The following is a 23,189-nucleotide window of genomic DNA, read 5'->3' as shown; positions in this document are numbered from 1 at the left end:
CATGGGCAACCCTGGACCACCACTGTTATTATTTCATTAAAATTTTATTGAGCATCTGTTAAGAGTCTATCCTACTCTGGTCACTTTTGTAGGAAGAAAGGACTTGTTTCCAGCTTTGAATGGCTTAAAATCTAGGGGAAGAAAATAGTCTGGAGATGTACATATAAAATTCTTTAAGTGGCGTGGTTGTAAACTGGAAGGATGTGACGTGGCATCTTTTCCTACCCTGGGATCTTCTCTCCTTCCCTTCACCCACTTTTCCCTTCTCTTCCCACCGAGCACAGAGAAGTATTCTGGACTCCAATTATCTGCCTCCTGCCCCCATCAAAACAGCCAACATCATTTATATTGGAAGTGAAGACTAAGCTAGTAAGTAAGTTCTCACCAAGCCGTGAATGACTAACAGATTTGACCTTTTTAGTGTAGGCATCAGATTTCAAGAAGCATTAACTCAAAGGTTTCTCTGGAAAAACGCTATGGCGGGTGGGCATGGCACTTTGAAGGGGGAGAGCTCCCTGGTGGTCATCACCTACTCTAGCTCACTGAGTCTACCCTCTACTCTGTGCCAGGAAAACAGAGGACAGCTTGGCATTTTGCTTTGGAAGGATCATTACCTCCTGAGATGGAGTGTGCACATTCTGGGATCATGTAGGGCCACTACTGATGACACAATAGGCTAGATCAAGGCACAGGTAGGCCCTTTGAGGTTAATTACTCTGCCAATGTTCTTTGAAAGGGGACTGGGAGTAACAGAAAATGTACTGTACTCTTAGAGCCTTGCTATGGGTCTGGGCATTGGGCCAAGCTCCATGGGGGCGATTGTACTTTTGAAACAAGTCTCTCTATGTCTATTTGATCAGCACCTCCTCTATATCAGGTATCAGAGAGACTCTGAGATGCCATAGACATTTCAAGGCAACAAACATATATTGATCAAGTGCCTAATTTGGATCAGACCCGTTTCTGGGCGTAGGAGGCACAGACGAATGAGCCTCATTGTCCTGTCCCCAAAAAGTTCAACCCAGTTGGGCAAGCCTGGGAAGGAGTTTGGAGAGTATAATACTCTTCTTGAGTTACAAATAGGTCTTCATGTCTAAGTAAGAGAAGTCTTGATGGATTAAGAGGATGAAGGACAGTTCAGCATAGAAGTTGTCATTGAAGTTTGAACCCTGACTGCCACTTATTGGCCAGGTGACCTTAACAACCCTGGGCCTCACTTTTCCTATGTGTAAAGATAACATCAGTACCTGACTCATAGGGTTGTGTGAGGACTAATGTATGCAAAATGCTTAGTGCCATGCCTTCCCTGTAACAGGCGTCCAGTAAATGTTGATTGTTAGTAGTAGCAGTAGTAGTATCACGATCATAGATAATTCTATTACTGGTACTAAAAGAAGTACATGTTCTTGTTTTAATTTCCCCAACACTCCTATGGGGCAAGTCTGCACTGTCCAAATATGATAGCCACCAGCCACATGTGGATAATGAGCACTGCAATTGTAGCTAGTTCAATTTGAGATGTGCTATAAAGTTTATACTGGATTTTGTAGACTTAGCAAAAAAAAAAAATATAAAATATCTTGCTAATATATTTATGTTGATTACTTGCTGAAATAAGATTTTTCAATACATTGGGTTAAATAAAACATTATAAAATACATTTCACCTGTTTGGTTTATAACATGGCTGCTAAAAATGTAAAAATACACACGTGGCTTGTATTATGTTTCTATTGGACAGTGATCTCTATAATTAACAATTAACTCCATTATTAATTCATTTTTAACTCCAATAGTAGTAATATTGGAGTAACATTATCTCCATTTCCAAGAGGGAAAAAGTGAGGCTTAGTGAGGTGAAATCACCTGCCCAGCTGGTCAGACGCAGATTGGGATTTGTAGCCACTCTGTCTCCAAAGGCTGTGTTTGCTCTTCCATGCGATGCTTCCTCCTTGCTAAGTACAGAGAGTACAGATATGGGGCCCAGAGGTAGGAGCGCTGTCTGCCACCCAGGAATTTCCAGTAGGGCAAGAAATGTAGCTAACGAACAGATGATTGAACTGATGCTGGTGGGACCTCGACCCCAGCCAGTGTGCAAGCTCTTAACACCATTGTGAGAAGGAATTCAAGGATAAATCAGAAAACAGTGAAAGTATGGAGATTTACTGCAAAGTGAAAAGTACACACTCAGGAAAGGGGAGTGCAGGTGGACTCGAGAGAGAGTCACGCAATGGAATTTGGGGCTTCTACCTTCATGAGTTTCTTTAACCAAGGGGTAGAACATTCATGAGGATTCCTGAAAAAAGGTGGAGATTTCTAGGAACTGTGGTGCTACCCATTTTTACATCAAATATGGCTATTCCTGGAACTGTTGTGGCACTGGTGGGTGTGTGACCTAGTATGTTAATGAGCTTATAATAAGGTCCCAGGTGAAACTTAGGTCAAATCCAGCACCATGTTGGATCCAGTTGGTCTTACCCGGCTTGGCCCACACCCTGTTCTTTTCAGGGTCTTATCAGCCCTGAAAATAATGGCTTATGCAGCTATTTCAATTCCTTTTTGCTAGTCATGTGTAACTGCCTGGAATTTTCTGTTCTCCTGCAGCCACCCTGTGTTATTCCTGTCTCAGAGCTGCCAACAGTGCATAAAATCTGGCATGTAAATAATAAATCCTTTCATAGCTCTATTTGCTCTCTGGTAATATACATAAAAATCATACATTTCCATCAAGATAGAAAATAAAGACATGCATGCCATCTCTTAGAGAGGAATGCACACCCAGGATTCCAAGCGCCCCTCAGCATGTCATTTTCACCCTAATGGAAGGAGCTCTACTAAAATCCTAGAATGTGAAATCGTTGACTGTAAAATATCTCATACTTGGGGTAGGCCTGGCACTAGCAAAGGCAGGAGGAAAGCAGAAGAAGGCCTTGTGTGTATCAGGGACAGTCCTGTTGAATGGAGAGGTCTCCTGCTGGAATCAGAGAACTCTGGATCAGACACAGGTCTCACCCGATTTCAAGCTTGGACCTTAGCCTATTGGAGCCTCCCTGGGGAAGTCCCAGAGGCAGCCCCAGCCAGGCCCCTCCAGGTCCAGTTGAGTGGGAAGCAATTTCAAAAGGTGATTCAACGTTACCATCTAAAAACAAATAAGGCACTTTGATAAAGGAACATGGGGTAGGGGGTGGAGAGTGATTGGGGCAGGGGTGGGGGCATGTATCCATTCTCCTGGATGTTTTCTGTGTTATCTCATATTTCTTTTTTGTTGTTGTTATTTATTTTTTGAGACGGAGCCTCACTTTATTGCCCAGGCTGGAGTGCAGTGGAGGGATCTAGGCTCACTGCAACCTCTGCCTTCCGGGTTCAAGTGATTCTCATGCCTCAGCCTCCAGAGTAGCTGGAATTACAGGCACCCACCACCACGTCCAGCTAATTTTTATATTTTTAGTAGAGACGGGATTTCACCATGTTGGCCAGGCTGGTCTTGAACTCCTGACCTTGAGTGATCCACCTGCCTCAGCCTCCCAGAATGCTGGGATTATAGGCACGAGCCACCACACCCAGCCCCATGCCATTTTTTTTTTTTTTTTTTTGAGACAGAGTCTCACTTTGTAGCCCAGGCTGGAGTGCAATGGCACGATCTCAGCTCACTGCAACCTCCACCTCCTGGGTTCAAGTGATTCTTCTGCCTCAGCCTCCTGAGTAGATGGGATTACGGATGCGCGCCACCATGCCAGGCTAATTTTTGTATTTTTAGTAGAGACAGGGTTTCACCATGGTGGTCAGGCTGGTCTTGAACTCCTGACCTCTTGATCCGCCCACCTCGGCCTCCCAGAGTGCTGGGATTACAGGCATGAGCCACTGTGCCTGGCCCTTATCCCATATTTCTAATGCAGTATTGGCCTCAGGGCTCTGGCTCAGGTGGGATAGTGACTTGGCCTGTCAGCACTGCTGGAGGAAGAGGTGCACCCCTGTGCTGTTGAAGCTGGTTGTTGTCCGGGGTAAATACCCGAGGTTTGTGGTATCATGCCCAGAAAATCGAGTACTCGACACCCAAGAAGTGGGTTTAGGAGCACAGTTTTAATAGGAAAAAGAAAGAGAAAGGAGAATAGCTCCTTCTCCTGTGAGAGAGAGGGGGCCCACAGTGAAGTGCACCAGATTTTATAGACTGGCTTGAGGAAGCGGTGTCTGATTTACATAGGGCCCAAAGATTGATTGGACCAGGTGTGATGTTTACATAGCCAGCAATGAAGCTGGCTTCCTCACCTTAATCTTCTATTATGCAAATGGAGTCTTTGCCTGCCTGGCGCCATGTTGCCTGCTCCTTACTGTAAGCGTGGTTTACAAAGAAAAGGGACGATGAAGCCCCTATCTGAACATGCCTAGTCCCTAGGTAGCCCCTTTCCTATTAGCACAACTGCAGGCATTCACCCATGCAAGCTTCTAACCTGCCTTTCTATGTCTGCAGCTTGATTTTACAGGCTGCTTTTTGTTAGAAAATGATTTGGGGGCTACCACGCGTGTCCGTTTAGAAGACTACCTAAACAGGCTTTGTGTGAGCAACAAGGCTGTTTATTCACTTGGATGCAAGTGGGCTGAGTCCAAAAATAGAGTCAGTGAAGGGAGATAGGAGAGGGGCAGCTTTATAGGACCGGGATAGGCAGTAGAAAGTTACAGTTAGAGGTGGTTATCTATTGTTAGCAGGGGAGGGGGTCACCGGGTGTATGGTGGGGAGATTATAAGACCCATTTTCCAGAAGAAGAATGTCACAGGGTCGGTTGATCAGTTGGGGCAGGGTAGGAACAAGTCATAATAGTAGAATGTCGTAAGGTGGGTTAATTAGTTAAGGCAGGAACTGGCTGTTTCACTTCTTTGTGGTTTTCCAGCTACTCCAGACTTCTTGGCTCCTGCAGGCCATCTGGACATATATGTGCAGGTCACAGGGGTTACAATGGCTGAGCTTTGGCTCAGAGGCCTGACAGGGGCTGCTTTTCATTGAAAGGAAAACCTTACCAAGGACTTCCATACACTCACTAAGTGTCTAACTAATTTCTTTATTAACTTTTATTTATTTATTTTTATTTATTTATTTATTTTTTGAGACGGAGTCTCGCTTTGTCGCCCAGGCTGGAGTGCAGTGGCACAATCTTGGCTCACTGCAAACTCTGCCTCCTGAGTTCAACTGATTCTCCTGCCTTGGCCTCCCGAGTAGCTAGGATTACAGGCACGGACACCATGCCTGGCTAATTTTTGTATTTTTAGTAGAGATGGGGTTTCACCATATTGGTCAGGCTGGTCTTGAACTCCTGACCTTGTGATCCACCCGCCTCAGCCTCCCAAACTGCTGAGATTCCAGGCGTGAGTCATCGTGCCCAGCCTCTTTCTAACTCTTACATCACTGGTGCCCAAGAGGCCCAAGACCCTGTCCCTGGGTTCACTTCTCTGTTCAGGATGTTCCCCCACCCCATTCCTCTCTGGGACCTCCTCGTAGTCCCTCCCACACATGACTTCACTGCCCCTTCTCAGTTAGTTTGTGTCATTGTGTAATTACACATTGGGGTTGTGTCATTGTGCAGCGGGAGTATGTGCTTTGACCCTCCTTCCTCCCTCTTCCCTCCTCCTCCTTTTTATCTCCCATCACCCAGGGCACAGGAAACAGGAAAATCTAGTTAAAAAAAAAAAAAAAAAAAAAAAGAAGAAGCTGGACTTCTAACCCAATCCCACGTGGGTTTATATCCCAGCTCTGGTCCTGACTTCTTGGGAGCGATTTAACACTCCAAATTTACTCATCCTAGCCTGATCGCTAGGATGTATTTATTTTAAGCTGGCCTGGCCTTCTTGGCTTCACACTAAGGAGCTGGAAATAGTTTTCTCCATTTTGGGTGTCCCAGCCCCAGTTGACTCCAGGGACAAGGGGCTATGCTGGTGGCTCCTGAACAAATGAACACAGAGATGGGCGCATCCCCTGCCCCAGGCCTCTCTGTCTGTGTTTCCGTTCATCTATCTCTCTGCCTCTGTTCCTTCCAGCAGTGTTATCAGCATCTGGTCTGCCTCATTTGCTCATTTTCACCCTTGCAGGGCATGCTGTTCCTCCACAGGAGCCCCCTGGGCTCCCACGGCAACCTGAAACCTTCCAACTGCCTGGTGGATGGTCGGCTGCAGGTGAAGCTGTCGCGATTCAGGCTGTGGGAACTCAAGCATGGCTGAAAATACAGAACATATGATGAGACAGTGACGGACCACTCAGGTAACCTTTGGTTGATCTTGCACCCACTAGCTATTGGCAGCATGATCAGAGGTTCCTGGCTCCATCTTTGCTTCCTGATGCTCATCTGTACAGGTATCCACAGGTGGGCCTTCCTCTGGAGCTGATGATATGTGGCTGTTCTGTTCAACTGAGGAGAACGAGAAAAAAAAAAAAGTCTCTGCAGGTGGCATGAGTTCATGGGGTGATGTCTGGGTTTGGAGACTGATTCTTGTCCTAGCTCAGTTGGGCCACCTGGAGCAACCATTGCCCCTCTCTTTAGTTCTGTTTGTTCCTTGCCACATTTATCCTGTGTTCTCAGCTTAGAACATAAGATCTGCCAGATATTTCAGAGATAATCGACTTCCATAGTTCTCTCTCTTCTAGGTGCCTGGTCCCTCTACCCCCAACCAACTATCAACCAAATCAGAATATCTGAAGATGGGGTCTTGGCATCTGAATTGTTTTTTAAATGCTCACAAGTGATTCTGCTGTGCATCTGAAGACAAAACCACTGCCTCAAGTCCACTTTTCCCTTCCATATGTGCCAAGTGGGGTTTGATGACTCTTCTTACCTGTCCAGTTAATTGAATGCCTTGGATTCTTACCTCTGCGTGTATCCTGGGCTCTCCTGAGACCAATGTTCTCAGCCCTGATCCCCTTTTTGTTGGAGCAGTATGTCACCAGCAGCTTTTTTGTGTCAATTTGGGAGGTTTCTATAACATATGATAGGATGATGTCTTACAGAAAGACAAGGGGGATGGGAATGGTGGCTTATGCCTGAAATCCAAGCACTTTGGAGGCTAAGGTAGGAGGATTGCTTCAGTCCAGGAGTTTGAGACCAGCCTGGGCAACATAGCAAGACACCCCTCGCTGCCCCCACCATCTATACTTAAAAAAGAAAAATTAGCTGGTGTGGTGACATGTGAGGCTGAGGTAGGAGGATCACTTGAGCCTGGGAGGTCAAGGCTGCAGTGAGCTGTGATTGTGCCACTGCACTCCAGCCTTTAGAGACCCTGTCAAAAAAAAAAAAAAAAAAAAAAAAAAAAAAAAAAAAAAAAAAAAAAAAAAAGGACAGGAGGAGAAATTTTGTTTTTATTATTAATTAATTAACTAATTAATTTTGAGACAGAGTCTCATTCTGTTGCCCAGGCTGGAGGGCAGTGGCGTAATCTTGGCTCATTGCAACCTCCACCTCCTGGGTTCAAACAATTCTCATGCCTCAGCCTCCCGATGTAGCTGGGGATTACAGGCATGCACCACCACGCCTGACTAATTTCTGTAATTTTAATAGAGATGGGGTTTCCACATGTTGGCCAGGCCAGTCTTGAATTCCCGGGCTCAAGTGATTTGCTCTCCTTGGCCTCTCAAAGTGCTGGGATTACAGGCGTGAGCCACCGTGCCCGGCCAAGACCTGCTAGCAGCTGTCCTAGTTCCCCTTCTGCATCCTCTAATATATATCTTTTCTTTTAATGACTATGACCTATAATGACATAAGCCTATAGACTTCGCTGCAAAAAAAGGAGGTGTGTAAAATATCTAGAATAGACCGATAAATCTATAGAGACAGAATGCAGGTTTGTGGTGGTTACCAGGGGTTGGGGGTCGGGAGAACAGGGAGAAACTGCTTCATGAGTAAGGAGTTTACTTTGGAGTGATGGAAATGTTTCAGAGCTAGATAGAGGTGGTGGTTGCACAACATTGTGAATGTGCTAAATGCCACTGAATTGTTCATTTAAAATGGTTATTTTTCTTTTTTTTTGAGATGGAGTCTGGATCTGTTGCCTAGGGTGGAGGGCAGTGGTGCAGCCTCAACTCACTGCAACCTCTGCCTGCTGGGTTCTAGTGATTCTCCTGCCTCAGCCCCCCGAGTAGCTGGGATTACAGATGTGTTCCACCATGCCCGGCTAATTTTTGTATTTTTATTTTTATTATATATTTATTTATTTATTTGAGACAGAGTTTCACTCTTGTTGCCCAGGCTAGAGTGCAATGGCGTGATCTTGGCTCACCACAACCTCCGCCTCCTGGGTTCAAGCGATTCTCCTGCCTCAACCTCCCCAGGTGCTGGGATTACAGGCATGCACCACCATGCCTGGCTAATTTTGTATTTTTAGGAGAGACAGGGTTTCTCCATGCTGGTCAGGCTGGGCTTGAACTCCTGACCTTAGGTGATCCACCTGCCTTGGCCACCCAAAGTACTGGGATTATAGACGTGAGCCACCATGCCCAGCAATTTTTGTATTTTTAATACAGGAGTTTCACCACGTTGGCCAGGCTGGTCTGGAACTCCTGACCTCAATTTATCCTTCCACCTCGGCCTCCCAAAGTGCTGGGATTACAGGCGTGAACTGCGCCTGGCCTAAAATGGTTAATTTTATGTTCTATGAATCATACCACAATTGTTTTTAAAAATAAAGGCAATACAGAGAAGGAAAATGAACATGAAAACCAGCTGTAATTTTAGTCTTGAGTAAACTACCGTTAACATGTTAGTGCACATCCTTCCTGCTAATTTTCTCTATATTCACACACACGGACCCCTATTTGCTCTTCAAATCAGACACCATTGGGGCTGATGGCTCAGGTCTGGATGCCTTCCTTTCTCCTGTGCCCCCAAGGATGAAGAGGTGGCTTTTCCTGTTTTGCCTGGCAGCACCCTCACTCCATGTGGACATCCCATTGCTTTGCAGAGCTCTACTGGACTGCCCCAGAGCTGCTGTGGCTCCCGGAGGTGCCCTGGTCGGGCACCCCGCAAGGAGATGTTTACAGCTTCGCCATTCTGATGAGAGAGTTGATCTACCATTGGGACCACAGACCCTTTGATGACCTCCATGAGGCACCGGATGGTAAAGCAGGACAGCCTGCTTCGGAGGTTTTGGTCGTGTGGGCTAGCTTTGAAATGCTGGTTTTTAAAATTAATTGTTTTATGAATATACAATTTATTCCATTATTTTTTATTGAAAAATTCATGCTCTTTCCCAGCAAGCAGACTCAGAAAAAAATTAAAGAAAAATAAAAATTCATATTCTTTTTTTAAATTAGAAAATGAATTGCATTTTGGTTACCAAAAAAATCAAGGGACCCCAAATTATATAACTTATTTTGTTACAGCAGCCAGAGGGATCCTATTAGAAAATGAGGCAGGTTATGTCACTTGCCTGTCAGAAGCCTCCCGTGGCTTCCCATCTGAGGAGTGACAACTAAATCCTCCTCATGGCCTACAAGACCACCGGAGGCCTCGAAGCCCTGTAACCTCTGTGGCCTTGTGGATTAGTTTCCTAGGGGGCCATAACAGTGACCACAAGCTTGGTGGCTTGAAACACCGATGTTTATTCCCTGGCAGTTCTAGAGGCCAGATGTCTAAAGTCAAGGCGTTGTCAAGGCTCTGCTCCCTCCAGAAGCTCTAGGGAAGTTTCCATTCTCTGCCTTTTCCAGCTGCTGGTGGCTGCCCCAGCATTCCTGGGTTTGTGGCCACATGGCCTCAACCTCTGGCTCCGTCTTCACATTGCCTCCTCCTCTGTGTACTTATCCTGGCTGTGCCACTTATGAGGACATTTGTCATTGGATTTGGGGCCTACCCCTATAATCCAAGATGACCTCCTCAACCTGAGATCCTAAACTTAATTCTATTTGCATATTTGGTTTATATCCCCTTTCCCAAATAAGGAAACATTTGTAGATTCTGGGGATTAGGATTTGGACATTTCCCTTTAGGAACCACAGTTCAGCCCACTGCACCTTCCTACTGTCATCTCTTATGGCTCATTCCTTTCAGTCACACTGGCCACCTTCATGCATCTCCAACATAGACAAATCCATAGACACAGAATGCAGGTTGGTGGTGGTTACCAGGGGTTGGGGGTCAGGAGAACAGGGAGAAACTGCTTAATGAGCAAGGGGTTTACTTTGGAGTTGTAGAAATGTTTCTACCACTCTAGACACATTTCTACCCCAGACCCTTTGTGTGTACTGTTCCCTCTGCCCAGACACCTCTCGCCTCATATTCCTATGTACAAATTTGCCCCATTCTTTCTTAAGGGCTACAAAATTTTTCACTGTGAGAATATGCCATAAATGGTACCTTGATACACATTTTGGAAATTGCTGCAATGAGCAGCTCTATATCTTTGTACACATGGTGAATGTTTCTTCAGGCTAGATTTCTAGCCATGAAATTGAGGAGATAAATATATTTTAAATATATTCAAAATCCATGATAAATGCTGTTCAGTTGTCCACTTACAAAGGATATTGTCGGGCCTTTTTTTTTTTTTTTTTTTTTTTTTTGCTGGGTTTTCTCTTAATGGCTGATGCCTGGATCTCAGCCCGAGATTCTGATATCATTGGTTCGGGGTGCTGCCTCAGTGTCAGGGTTTCAAAGCTCCCGGGGTGATTGTAATATGTAGCAGCTCAGGCTGCTTGGAGAGAGGATACCAGTGTGAGTGTGTACACACTTAAGTGTGAGTTTCTAAGTAAACTCAGCCCACTTTCTTGATTTTTTTTTCTTGCTTTGCCTACCATTTGTAGCCTATCCTCAGTGGTCTGTCTCAAGCCTCAGTGTTAGATCATTATCTATTACCTGGAGACTTTTTGAGTCAGGAGCCCGTTGTGAGGATATGCAATTGCTTTTAGACGAGATTCCAGTTTCTAATTTCTGGCTAAATAAAGCAGAGGTGAGATTAATCCAAAAAGGGTAACTCAAAATCCAAGTGCATCTGACTTTGGCATCAAGCACACACACAAATATTCCAAGACTGAGCCCAGGCAGGAGCCCACCCACAGTCCCTCAGCCCCATCACCACCTAGGTTTTGCCAGTTGGGGTCTGTAAGGGAAGATACTGTGGACAATCAATGTATTTCCCCTTCGTTGCTGAGCTCACAAAATTAACTGAGAGCTGGCTACATGGGACTGTGTATCCACAGGACTGCAACCAGGAAGAGTACAGTGTATACCTAATTTATGGGCAAACAATTCTTCAATTAACTTCTGACACTTTCCTACAAACAAAGCTTGTACTGGGAACTGAGTAGCTATTGATTCTCTGGGCACGCAAGACCCATGGTTCTCAAACTTTGGTAGGCATCAGAATCACCGGGAGGCAATTAAAACACAACATTGTTGGGTTCCACTCTGAGGTTTCTGACTCAGTAGGTCTGGGGTGAGGCCTGAGAATGTGCATTTCCATCACCCTCCCGGGTGATGCTGATAAAGCCACAGCTTGAGAAGCACTGGCCTTGGTCCTTGTGGTCCTTGGACCAGCAGTATCAGCATCAGCTGGAAACGTGTCAGAAATGCACATTTTCAGGCCCCACTCCTGACCTGCTTCATTGGAAACTGTGGAGGAATTGGTCCAGAAATCTGTGTTTCAGCAAGCTCCCCAGCGATTCTGATGCACATTGCCAAAGCAAATGAGCAACAGTGCTAACATGTCTAGTAGACGGTTAAAGATTATAGGATGGAAACAGCTGGTTAGAAGTTACTAGGTAATTCACACATATTCTCTGAAGTGCAGACCCATGGGTCCGAATTTGCTCTCGAAGTCCTATATCATTTTTCTGATTCTTTCATGCATTTCTTAGAGCTAAACACAGAAAGCAGAAGATGCCATAGTAATTCAGTCACTGCTTTTGAAGCCATTGCTGTCTCATGTCTCAAATTGTACTTCATTTGGGAAGTAAAACACAATTTTCCAGAGTACTTTTTTTTTTTGAGATGGAATCTCTCTCTGTCGCCCAGGCTGGAGTGTGATGGCGTGATCTCGGCTCACTGCAGCCTCTACCTCCCGGCTTCAAGCACTTCTGCCTTGGCCTCCTGAGTAGCTAGGACTACAGGCATCCACCACCATGCCTGGCTAATTTTTGTATTTTCAGTAGAGAGAGGGTTTCGCCATGTTGGCCAGGCTGGTGTTGAACTCTTGACCTCAAGTGATTCGCCCACCTTGGGCTCCTAAAGTGCTGGGATTACAGGCATGAGCCACCGTGCCTCCTAGAGTGCTTTTTAATGCACATACTTTCAGAATACTTTTAGGCATTAAACATGTACACTTAAACAAGATGACATTTTATGCACAGTTTTGTAACCTGTATTTTTTTATTATATTAAACTAACAGCCATATATTATTCAGATTTCCTAGTTCTTACCTAATGTCCTTTGTCCTGTCTCTGAACCCCATCCAGGGTACCACATTATATTTGGTTGTCATGTCTCCTTAAGCTTCTCTGGGAAAATTTCTCAGACTTTATTTTCAATGACCTTGACACTTTAGAGGAGTACTGGTCAGATACTTTGTAGAAGTTCTTTCATATGGAATTTGTCTGATTTGTTTTTCTTTTCTCACGGTTTTGCGTATATGTGTTTTGAAGGATGACTGCACAAGTAAATTGTCCTTTTCATTGATTATTGCTGTTGATGTTGACCTTGATCACTTGGCTAGGGAAGTGTTTGTCAATTTCTCCACCATAAAGTTACTCTGATTTCTCCCTTCCATACTTAGTCTAAGGAGAGAAATCTCTATGTGAAACCCACACTTATGAGTGAGGAGTTGGGCTGGGCGCAGTGGCTCACGCCTGTAATCCCCACATTGTGGGAGGCCGAGGAGGGCGGATTGCTTGAGCCCAGGAGTTTGAGACCAACCTGGGCACATAGGGAGATCCAGTCTTTACAAAAATACAAAAATTACCTGGACATGGTAGCGTCCCAGCTACTCTGGAAGCTGAGGTGTGAGGATTGCTTGAGCCTGGGAGGTGGAGTAAAGATCCTGCCACTGCACTCCAGCCTGGGCAACAGAGACCCTGTCTAAAAAAAAAAAAAAAAAAAAAAAAAAAAGAGAGAGAGAAAGAAAAAAAAGAGTGGGGAGTTAGGTTCCACCTTTTTGAGGAGGGAATACTTGGAATTCTTCTCTGTGGGAGATTTGTCTACTCTGCCCATTCATTTATTTCTCCAAGTACTTATGTCAGTATGGACTCATGGATATTTATTTTATACTTTGAGTTATAACTGAATATCACTTTATTTATTTTGTGGCTTAAATTGTTCCAGTTTGGGCCATTCAGTTTCAGGCGGCTTCTGTGTCTCTTTGACATGTAGCCATCGCTGTGGTGTCTTGTCTTGTTTCTGCGTATTTCCTTGCTTTCTGGTAAGAGAAGAAAGTCTCATTTTGCACATCCCTGCACCAGTGCTAGAAGCAACCAATTCTCTCCAACAAGCCCTGGCTGCTTTTGTTAGAGAAAGGTATTAGAAAGTTAGAGCTGACAGTAGATACGCTCACTGCTACCGGAGTGTTGTTGCTTATGGGCCCTCTCAGTGGACAGAGTAGGGAAATGCATGTGTGTACTAACCTGTATGTATACATATCTCTATAACTACACATGCACCCATACACATATATCTGCATCTACATTAAACTAAACATGAGTTCCCATTGACTTCTCCAAATCTAACTCATCACCATCATGGTTCACTGCAGTCTTCCCAATTACTTTTCTGTAAATTCCAACATTGAGATACTGGCTCCCACCATCCACCATCCATGTACTTTGTTCAATCCCTGTGTGTGTGTTCAGTGATTTTAGACTTGTTAATCTGCATCCCCATGAGAAACAGTTTTACCAACTAGAGTACGATGATTATGAATAGTTCCTTTTGTCTTTAGCCTTAAAGTTTCTAGTCATTTCACAAGCGATGTAGGTCAGCATTCTTTCTCACTCATCCCATTCTGTAAGGTTATGCTATATATTTGTAACACTGTTAGATTATTTTATCGCTGTTTGCATTTTATCTTGGGGTTGCCTAATTTCCCAATTGGTATTTTTTAAAGTTTGCTTTCCTTATGGCTTACTTTTGTGCTATAAAGCTCTATGGGTTTTGGCAAATACATAGTGTCATCTATCCACCACTATAGTATCCTACAGAAAAGTTTCCTCATCCTAAAATTATCCCCTGCACTTCACCTAGTCAACGCTCTCTGCTCCCCAAACTCTTGGAAAACACTGATCTGTTTTCTGTCTCTAAAATTTTGTCTTTTCTAGAATGTGTATTTCCTTAATTTCTGGGAAAACAAGAAAGTCTCATTTTGCGTATCTCCTGCCCCAGTGCTAGATGCAGTCAATTCTCCAAGAAGGCATGACTTCTTTTGTTGGAGAAAGGTATTAGAAAGTGAGCGGATAACGAGGTCAAGAGATCGAGACCATCCTGGCCAACATGGTGAAACCCCATCTCTACTAAAAGTACAAAAATTAGCTGGGCGTGGTGGCGCATGCCTGTAGTCCCAGCTACTGGGGAGCCTAAGGCAGGAGAATCGCTTGAACCCAGGAGGCGGAGGTTGCAGTGAGCGGAGATCATGCCACTGCACTCCAGCCTGGGCAATAGGACCAGAGTCTATCTCAAAAAAAAAAAAAGAAAAGAAAAAAGAAAGGAAGAAATGCTAGATATGCCCACTGCCCCACTGCTGCTGGCGTGTTGTTGCTTCTGGGGGGCATGTAAATAGAATCATACAGTACACAGCCTTTTCTGACTGGTTTCTCTAACTTAGTAATAATGCACGTAAGACTTATCCATGTTGTTGCACACACAGTATTTTTATTTTTATGCCAAAACGTGTATACATTGTTCTCAAAATATTATTTTCTCGACAACATCTGGTTAAGCAGAATGTTTCATAAATGTCAGTAGGAGCCAGTGAAGAAGGTGGGAAAAATTAGGTTTACAAAATCGGACAGAGAGGCAGGACATGATGGTAACATTTATCATCTGTTAAAATAGCATTTCTGCAACATATGACAGAAAATTTAACAAAATTGCATGAAGCACGCTTTGGGGGTTTCCAGCACGAAATGCCTGTACATTCTGAAATCATATAGAGATATGCTGCTCCTCAAGCAGAGTTCTATTTTTAAAAATCTTGATTTGAAAGCAAATTAATTAGGAGGGTGTTTGTTTATATGTTTTTCATTAGAATTGTTCATTTTCCAGGCAGATTCTCAGAATATTCCTATTAAAATATCCAGATTACTTTGGAATTCTAATCTGTTCTATTTGTTTAAAAACTCAGTTTACAAATATAAGAGCACAATTACTATTGAAAATTAAGTGTAGTAAGTGGCACAAAGTTCTGATGTTTGGCTATCTAAACCCAACATGAATTTCAGAAATCATCAACCGAATGAAAGACCCTGCAGCAGCTGTCCCACTGCAACCTTCCCTGCCCGAGGAGAAGGGCGATGAAAAGTTCGTGGCCATGGTGAGGGCATGTTGGGATGAATCTCTGGAGAAAAGACCCAGTTTCTCTTCCATCAAGAAAACTTTACGAGAGGCCAGTCCCAGAGGGTGAGTTAGATGTGCAACAGATATTTGCTCTCACTCAGTTAACCATGAGGATTTTAGAGCTGCCAGGTATGGTGGCTCATGCACGTAATCCCAGTGCTTTAGGAGGCTAAGGCAGGAGGATCCCTTGAGGCCAGGTGTTCAAGACCAGCCTGGGCAACATGGTGAGATTCTGTATCTATAAAAAATAAAATAAAATAAAAAATTGCCAGGTGTGGTGGTATGAGCCTGAAGTTTGAGTTTCTTAGGGGGCTGAGAATTGCTTGAGCCCTGGAGGTCAAGGCTGCAGTGAGCTATGATTGTGCCACTGTACTCCAGCCTGGGTGACAGAACGAGACCCTGTTTCTAAAACACAAAACAAAACAAAAATCTATATGGCTGTGATTGGTTCTATGTGACTCATTCCCTTCCTTCCTCCCTCCCTCCTTTCCTCCCTTCCTTCCTTCCTTTCTTCCTTTCTTCCTTCCTTCCTTTCTTCCTTTCTTCCTTCCTCATACACTCACTCAGTGCTTACCATACACAAAACACTGTACTACATGCTGGTTACAGTGGAGTGAGAAATTTTCCCTTTATTTCATAAATGCCACAAAAATGGATCAGATATTAATAATTCTACTGCCTTCTTTGTCTATCTCAGATGTCACTAATCAATTAAGGCACTTGTTTCCAGGGAGTTTTGACATGGCTTCAGAGTCTTTTTAAAATCAGCATTCCAAGGGTTAGGCTAATCAATTTGGACTGGACTGTGGGATAAAAATTACTCACCACCCGTAGAGTAGGTTATGACTTAAATTATGCATGCCTCTCCAACAACTTTCTCAATAGTAGCTTCCTTTACACCAGATAATTGTATCATCTTTTAGTACATGAATTTAGGAAGACATGCCCATGTTAGAGGTAGCTTGAGTTGGTAGAAAGAGCCCCAGGCTAGGAGTCAGGCGTCTACTCTTAATTTGGACCTTCAGCTATGCATTATTTAAAAAAAAAAAACAAAACATTTTTTGGGGTCAGGGTCTCGCTCTGTTGCACAAGCTGGAGTGCAGTGGCATGATCTTGGCTCACTGCAATTTCTGCCTCCTGGCTTCAAGTGATTCTCATGCCTCAGCCTCCTGAGTAGCTAGGACTGCAGGTGTGTGTCACCATGCCTGGCTAATTTTTGTATTTTGAGTAGAGACAGGGTTTTGCTATGTTGGCCAGTCTGGTCTCAGACTCCTGACCTCAGGTGATCTGCCTGCCTTGGGCTCCCAAAGTGCTGGGATTATAGGCATGAGCCACCGCATCTGGCCTCAGCTATGCATTCTTAACACAATAGCCCTGTGTTCTGCATTTCCAAGCTCGTAATAGTTTTTAAATTTTAAAAATTATTTTTAAATGATTTTTAAAACTAACAAATGAGGCTGGGTGTGGTGGCTCAAGCCTATAATCCCAGCACTTTGGGAGGCCATGGCGGGTGGATCACCTGAGGTCAGGAGATTGAGCCCAGACTGACCAACATGGTGAAACCCTGTCTCTACTAAAAATACAAAAATTAGCTGGGCGTGATGGCACACACTTATAACCCCAGCTACTCAGGAGGCTGAGACAGGAGAATCGCTTGAACCTGGGAGGTGGAGGTTGCTGTGAGCTGAGATCGCAGCACTGTACTCCAGCCTGGGTGACAGAGCAAGACGCCATCTCAAAAATGTAAGATAAAATAAAATTAAAAAAAAAAGATAAAATTAACAAGTGAAACGTTTATATTTATGGTATACCATGTGATGTTTCGGAATACGTATACTGTGTGGAATGATTAAATCAAGGTAATTAACCTAAAGGTACATCTTAAGTAAGCTTAAATACATCCCCATATTTTTTACTTAGAAAATATTGACCTCAATGTTATGACAAATCTGTTTTCCTATGTGAGTCTAGGGCTCCTCATCTGAAGATGAGGAATTTAAATGAGTTCTCTGAAGACCCTTCAAAAACAAAGGACTAATAGAATCTAGAAGTGCCCCTTACATTAGACCGTCTGAAAAGAACGACCCATCCCGAAATCTGCATTCTCAATGTCTGTTGGGAGGTGGGGAACAGGCCATTGAAGGCCACTATTTGTTGAGTGCCTGTGGCCCTAGACGTGACCCTAGACACTTTATGCATGTTATCTCCCTACATCCTCAGAACAACAATGTGATTGTACGTACATGAGATACGCGTGATTATCTTCATTTTCCAAATAAGTAAAGCGAGGCTCAGAGAAATGAAGGAGGCAGCTTAGAGGGCTGATGAAAGGCAGGTTCTGTCCTGTCACGCGGCTGCAATGCCATTGTCACTTCCCCGATGTCCGTTGGCAACCCTTAACTAGGACACCTGAAAGGCAAGAAATATTTTCCTGGAATGTGTAGTTGTAAGCTCTGTTCCACTGAGGCCCTAAGGGTCTTGGGAGAAAACATCAATGTCTGGTTTCTTTTAAAGCCGTGTGAGCATACTGGCCAGTATGATGAGCAAGCTGGAAGTCTATGCCAATCACCTGGAGGAAGTGGTGCAAGAGAGGACCAGCCAGCTGACTGCAGAGAAGAGGAAGGTGGAGAAGCTTCTGTCCACCATAGCGCCCAGGTATTCGGAAGCACTGGGGCCTGGAAGCTGCGGCATCACCATCTAGCAGCCCCACATAGGGGGGATTATTTCCATGACTGTTTTTCTAAGAGAATGTCGGGTTCTTCTAAAAGGGGTCAGGCATTTTTTTTTTTTTTTTGTGCGGTTTGGTACACCTGTAAAGGGAGATAGAGGCAAAGTCTCCTGAATCCGTAGAAATAGAGGCTGTAGTCGGTCTTTTACGTGGAGGGTGGTGGATGCAGTAACGGGAGAGTGGTGGATGCAGCAACAGGAGAGTAGCCACTAGATGGCGCCCTCGTTTCACGAGTCCGACTAATTGCTACCTGCCCTGTATTTGATTGTAGGTCCAAAACCTCCACACAGTTTAATATGTACCTGTGGCTTCACATTCAAATATTGCTCCATGTTTGGTTCTGTTTCTATATGTTCACTCTCTCAACACTTGGCAGAAGTATTTGCTGTTAAAATTCCCGTGCGCTTCTTGCATGTCTAGACCAAAGAAGCAGGGACAAGGATTTTTAATGAGATTGGTTGACTGAAATGAAATTGATTTATGGATTGGTGAATGATTATATTCCCTTCCACAACTGCAGAGTCTTTACACCCTAACTCTATAACCAATATACATAAAGAAAATCCTTTTTGTGAAGAAATTATGTGACCCTCTCTCCTACTCCCCCACAATTTATACACATCAATTAAAATATCTCTTTAGAGAGAATGCAACTGGAGAAGTGGATGTTAAAAGAATTCCTCTAGAAAATGAATTTTGTTAACCAAAAACTTAGCCATTGAAGCAAAAGGACCAATGAGGACAACTTTGCAGGAGTCTGTAAGAGATGAGATGAATAAGATCCCATTCAAAAATGATCCGTTTCTCTGGTTTCAGCTTCATTGGAGAACAACTCCTAGCCGGAAGGTCCGTGGAACCAGAACATTTCGAGTCTGTGACAATCTTTTTATCTGACATTGTTGGATTCACAAAGCTGTGTTCTCTCAGCTCCCCTTTGCAAGTCGTCAAGCTCCTCAATGACCTGTACAGTTTATCTGATCACATCATCACAACTTATGATGTTTATAAGGTGAGATGCCTCATCCTGACTGTGCGATCACACGTGCTCCTTGCGGGCTGTCTCCGGGGCATGATGGAGAATGGAACTGATTCCAGACATCAGCCAGGAGGAAGCTCCATTTCAGTCTATGTCACTTCATGGCGGCAGAAACTCCATATTTTATTTCTGTTTGTTTTCTTGGAAGAGGTCTTGATTAGTCACAGATGTATGTGCTTGTCAAAAATCACCAGTTTCCTGTTTCCTTCCATTATTTTATCTCACAGTAAACACTTTTTAAAAAGAGGCATTGACCTTCCACTGGCTAATTCCTTCCCGTCTTTCCTAAATACATTCCCTTCAGAGGCAGAGAGGCTCCTGTTTACTGTCCTTCAAAGGTTGTCCTTGGATCTTGTGTGGGTCTCACCTCTGTTGTCCTGATCCTTAGCAATTAAGAGTGAAGAAAGACTCCCAATTTTAGACTATCAGACTTGTGGCTAAAAGGGGGGCAGCAACAATTCCCTGCTGGTTGCTGCTCTGGGAGATAGAAGGACATGGTCACCTAGAGTGAACACCATTTTTGATGTGGAATACAGAAATGTTTTGGCTCTTCATGACTGCCGGGTGGTGGTGCTGATGAGGGCTGCTTTCTGTGTGTTCTGACTCTTTAGAAGAGATCAGATCATGACTCCAGGGATAGTACCGTTTGCCTGTGCTCATACATGCCTGGTGGGTAGCCACAAGCGCACCAGCACTGACCACAATCCCAGGGCCCTGTCTCTGCCTGTGGACCTGGGGACAGCGAGATTTGGGGGACAGTGTGGTCATATCACATATCTCAGTGACACAGTGACACGTCTTCAATGTTTATCTCGCAGTGTTCCCCACAAATGATGTCTCTGTTCAAGGGTGAAAGAAAGGATGGTATAGATAACCTTTAAGAGCAGATCACACACACCCAAGAAAACCAGAACCTGCCCTGCTTAGGAGGACATCTTCTGGGATTTTCCTCTTAGTATTACCTTCTCAGTTGTGTTTTGCTTGAGCTCATATTAAAACTTAGTTTGTATTTCTAAAGGACATTATCACGGTAGGGAGAGGAAACCCTGAAGCAGGTGAGGCTTGTCAACTAGTTGACTTTGCGTAATTTCAGGGTCACCAGGACAGAGGTGTTCTTACCGTCTGGCTAATGCCTGAAATTCAGCCTTTACCACATCATCTTTGGATTCTGCTAAAATGCAAATGTATCTGGAAAGGGCTGTAACTTTAAGCTTCTACTTGTCATTTATTTCTCTATTGTGAATGACACATCTGAAAGCTGATTTTATTAGGAGGATGGAGGGGGAAGAGGACAGACAGGCAGATACATACATTTTATATATATATATATATATATATACGAATGAATACATTTTGTGTAATGTGTAATGCATACCCGTGTATAAATGTCCTAAGAGCCCTTGTGCGGGGCATGGACATTTCAGGTTGGGTGAGATGGTCTCTGCTTGACGGATCCACCTCACGCTTCAAGGTTGACTCTCTCTGCTCCCTGTCTCACTGGTTCTGAATTTCAGCTGGGGAAATATAGTCACTGCTACTATCGGATTTCAGAGGAGGAAAGAGTGACTGTGGGGAGGGAGGCTCGGGGAAGGAGGGTGAGGGGCCTTCGTGGAAGAGCCATGACAAGGGCAGGAACTGAAGAAATGCTGGAAGTTGCATGGGGTGGAGGTCAGGGAGTGTGACGCATCCAAACATGGGGCCTCAAGGTTGGGGACAAAGGAAGGGCCTTAATCTCTGACCCCACCCCCACCCTTGGCCTCCCTCATGGAAAACAAAGGTCACTCTGTCACTTTGTTTTCAGGTTGAGACCATTGGAGATGCATACATGGTGACTAGTGGACTCCCTATCCGCAATGGAAGCCAGCATGTGGCTGAGATTGCCACCATGTCCCTGCACTTCCTCAGTGCCACCATCTGCTTCCAAATTGGGCACATGCACCAGGAGAAGCTCCAGCTTTGGATTGGCCTCCACACAGGTAGACAAAACTGATGGCCTGATGGTCCAGGGATGGCAGCAGGTAGTTCTGGGTTCCACTCCTAGGTCCAAGGCTTTTAGGAACCTGGACATTGAACAGTAACATCTTTAGGGAAAATAAAAGATTGAATTGTCTCTGCATGTGTGTTTCTGTTTAGCTAGGTTGCTTGGTAACAACAAGGACACACAATGGCTTCAATGTATTCAACCAAAAATAAGGACTGGGTGCAGTGGCTCATGCCTGTAAGCCTAGCAGTTTGGGAGGCCGAGATGGGTGGATTGCCTGAGCTCAGGAGTTTGAGACCAACCTGGGCAACATGGTGAAACCCTGTCTGTACTAAAATACAGAAAACCAGCCAGGTGTGGTGGCAGGCACCTGTAATCTCAGCTACTCAGGAGGCTGAAGCGTGAGAATTGCTTGAACCTGGGAGGCAGAGGTTGCAGTGAGCTGACATTGTGCCACTGCACTCCAGCCTGGGCAATGAAGCGAAACTCTGTCAAAAAAAAAAGGAAGAGACCAAAACCCAGGATGGATTCTATAGGGCTACTTTTCGTCCATGCCTCAGCGTCAAATGCCCTTTGATGTGCTCTGTGTTTGCCAACTCATGGGCATGTGATCTGCGCAGAAGTGGTCCATGCTTGGTTTCACACTCTTCTGTCACTGTCTGGAAATTCTTAGTCATTTTTGTACAAAGTGTCCTGTGTTTTCACTCTGCACCTGTTCCAGCAAATTCTGTAGCCAGTTAGGCTACCTATCTTCCAAGGCTCAACAAAGATAAAACCTGATCCTCGGTCAGAATGAATTGCTCCCACGTCTGTACCACTATTGGCATTGTTCACAGCTCTAGTTCATGAGTGACACCGTCATTTAATGATGATGTCGCTTTCCGGCAGGAGTTTGTGGGTTCTGTGGGTTTCCTTTCTGTAAACCCTAAAACCTATTGCCAAACTTTGCCCCAAGAGAGTGCATCACTACATTTGTTCATTTGATGCGCATCGTAGAGTCCAGCCTCGGGCAATGCAGAGCAGTTATGGCCTTTGGTTCTTCACTCTTTAGGTCCTGTGGTGGCTGGTGTGCTGGGGATCACCATGTCCAGATACTGTCTGTTTGGAGACACTGTGAACATGGCATCCAGAATGGAGAGCAGCAGTTCACGTGGGTATCACTGACAACACTTTGTAAACACAATGTTGTTATCTCCCTCCAGGCCCCTAGATTTAACCAGGGGATACTTTTAGAAGATGCATTGCTTTTTGCCTACTGTTTTCCATCTGGAGGATAAGATCATTATCCACTTCAGGCAACACCGATCACATGCTTTATAGACAGGGTTTTGTACTGTGCTCTTTTAGAACCATGCAAATACACATAGCCTCCTTTTTTTTTTGACTTTCCATTTTAAGCAATCACACGCACATATAATCACTTATGAGAAGGAGTTGGAAAACTTTTTCTTTTTTTGAGATGGAGTCTCACTGTGTCACCCAGGCTGCAGTGCAGTGGTGTGATCTTAGTTCATTGTGACCTCTGCCTCCTGGGTTCAAGCGATTCTCCTGCCTCAGGAGTATCCCTTCTGAGTAGCTGGGATTATAGGCATGCGCCATCACACCCGGCTAATTTGTGTGTGTGTGTGTGTGTGTGTGTGTGTGTTTAGTAGAGACTGGGTTTCGCCATGTTGGTCAGGCTGGTCTTGAACTCCTGACCTCAAGCGATCCACCCACTTCGGCCTCCCAAAGTGCTGGGATTAGCTGGCGTGAACCACTGTGCCTGGCCCGGAAAACCTTTTCTATACAGGGCCATACAGTAAATATTTCAGGCTTCAGGGGCCATAGAGTCTTTGTTGCAACTACTTAACTGCTGTTGTAGCTCAAAAGCAGCAGTAGACAATATGTCAATTAACAGGCATGGCCATGTTCCAATAAAACTTTATTTGCAAACAC

General features: G+C 44.5%; 1 protein-coding gene across 1 annotated transcript in view; it reads left to right on the top strand.

Annotated features, from left to right (window-relative positions):
* Positions 1 to 22,418, top strand: part of LOC129045081 (guanylate cyclase 2G-like) — a 45,586-nt gene extending 23,168 nt beyond the window's left edge. Inside the window, 7 exon segments of the mRNA XM_054503334.1 lie at positions 6,078 to 6,246; positions 8,937 to 9,092; positions 15,395 to 15,572; positions 18,024 to 18,164; positions 19,054 to 19,246; positions 21,075 to 21,249; positions 22,306 to 22,418. Coding sequence (XP_054359309.1) covers positions 6,078 to 6,246; positions 8,937 to 9,092; positions 15,395 to 15,572; positions 18,024 to 18,164; positions 19,054 to 19,246; positions 21,075 to 21,249; positions 22,306 to 22,418 — 1,125 coding nt within the window.
* Positions 22,419 to 23,189: the final 771 nt, after the last annotated feature.

The sequence above is a fragment of the Pongo pygmaeus genome, chromosome 8, assembly GCF_028885625.2.
Source record: "Pongo pygmaeus isolate AG05252 chromosome 8, NHGRI_mPonPyg2-v2.0_pri, whole genome shotgun sequence".
Lineage (NCBI taxonomy): Eukaryota > Metazoa > Chordata > Mammalia > Primates > Hominidae > Pongo > Pongo pygmaeus.
This window is presented reverse-complemented; position numbering and strand designations above follow the sequence as displayed.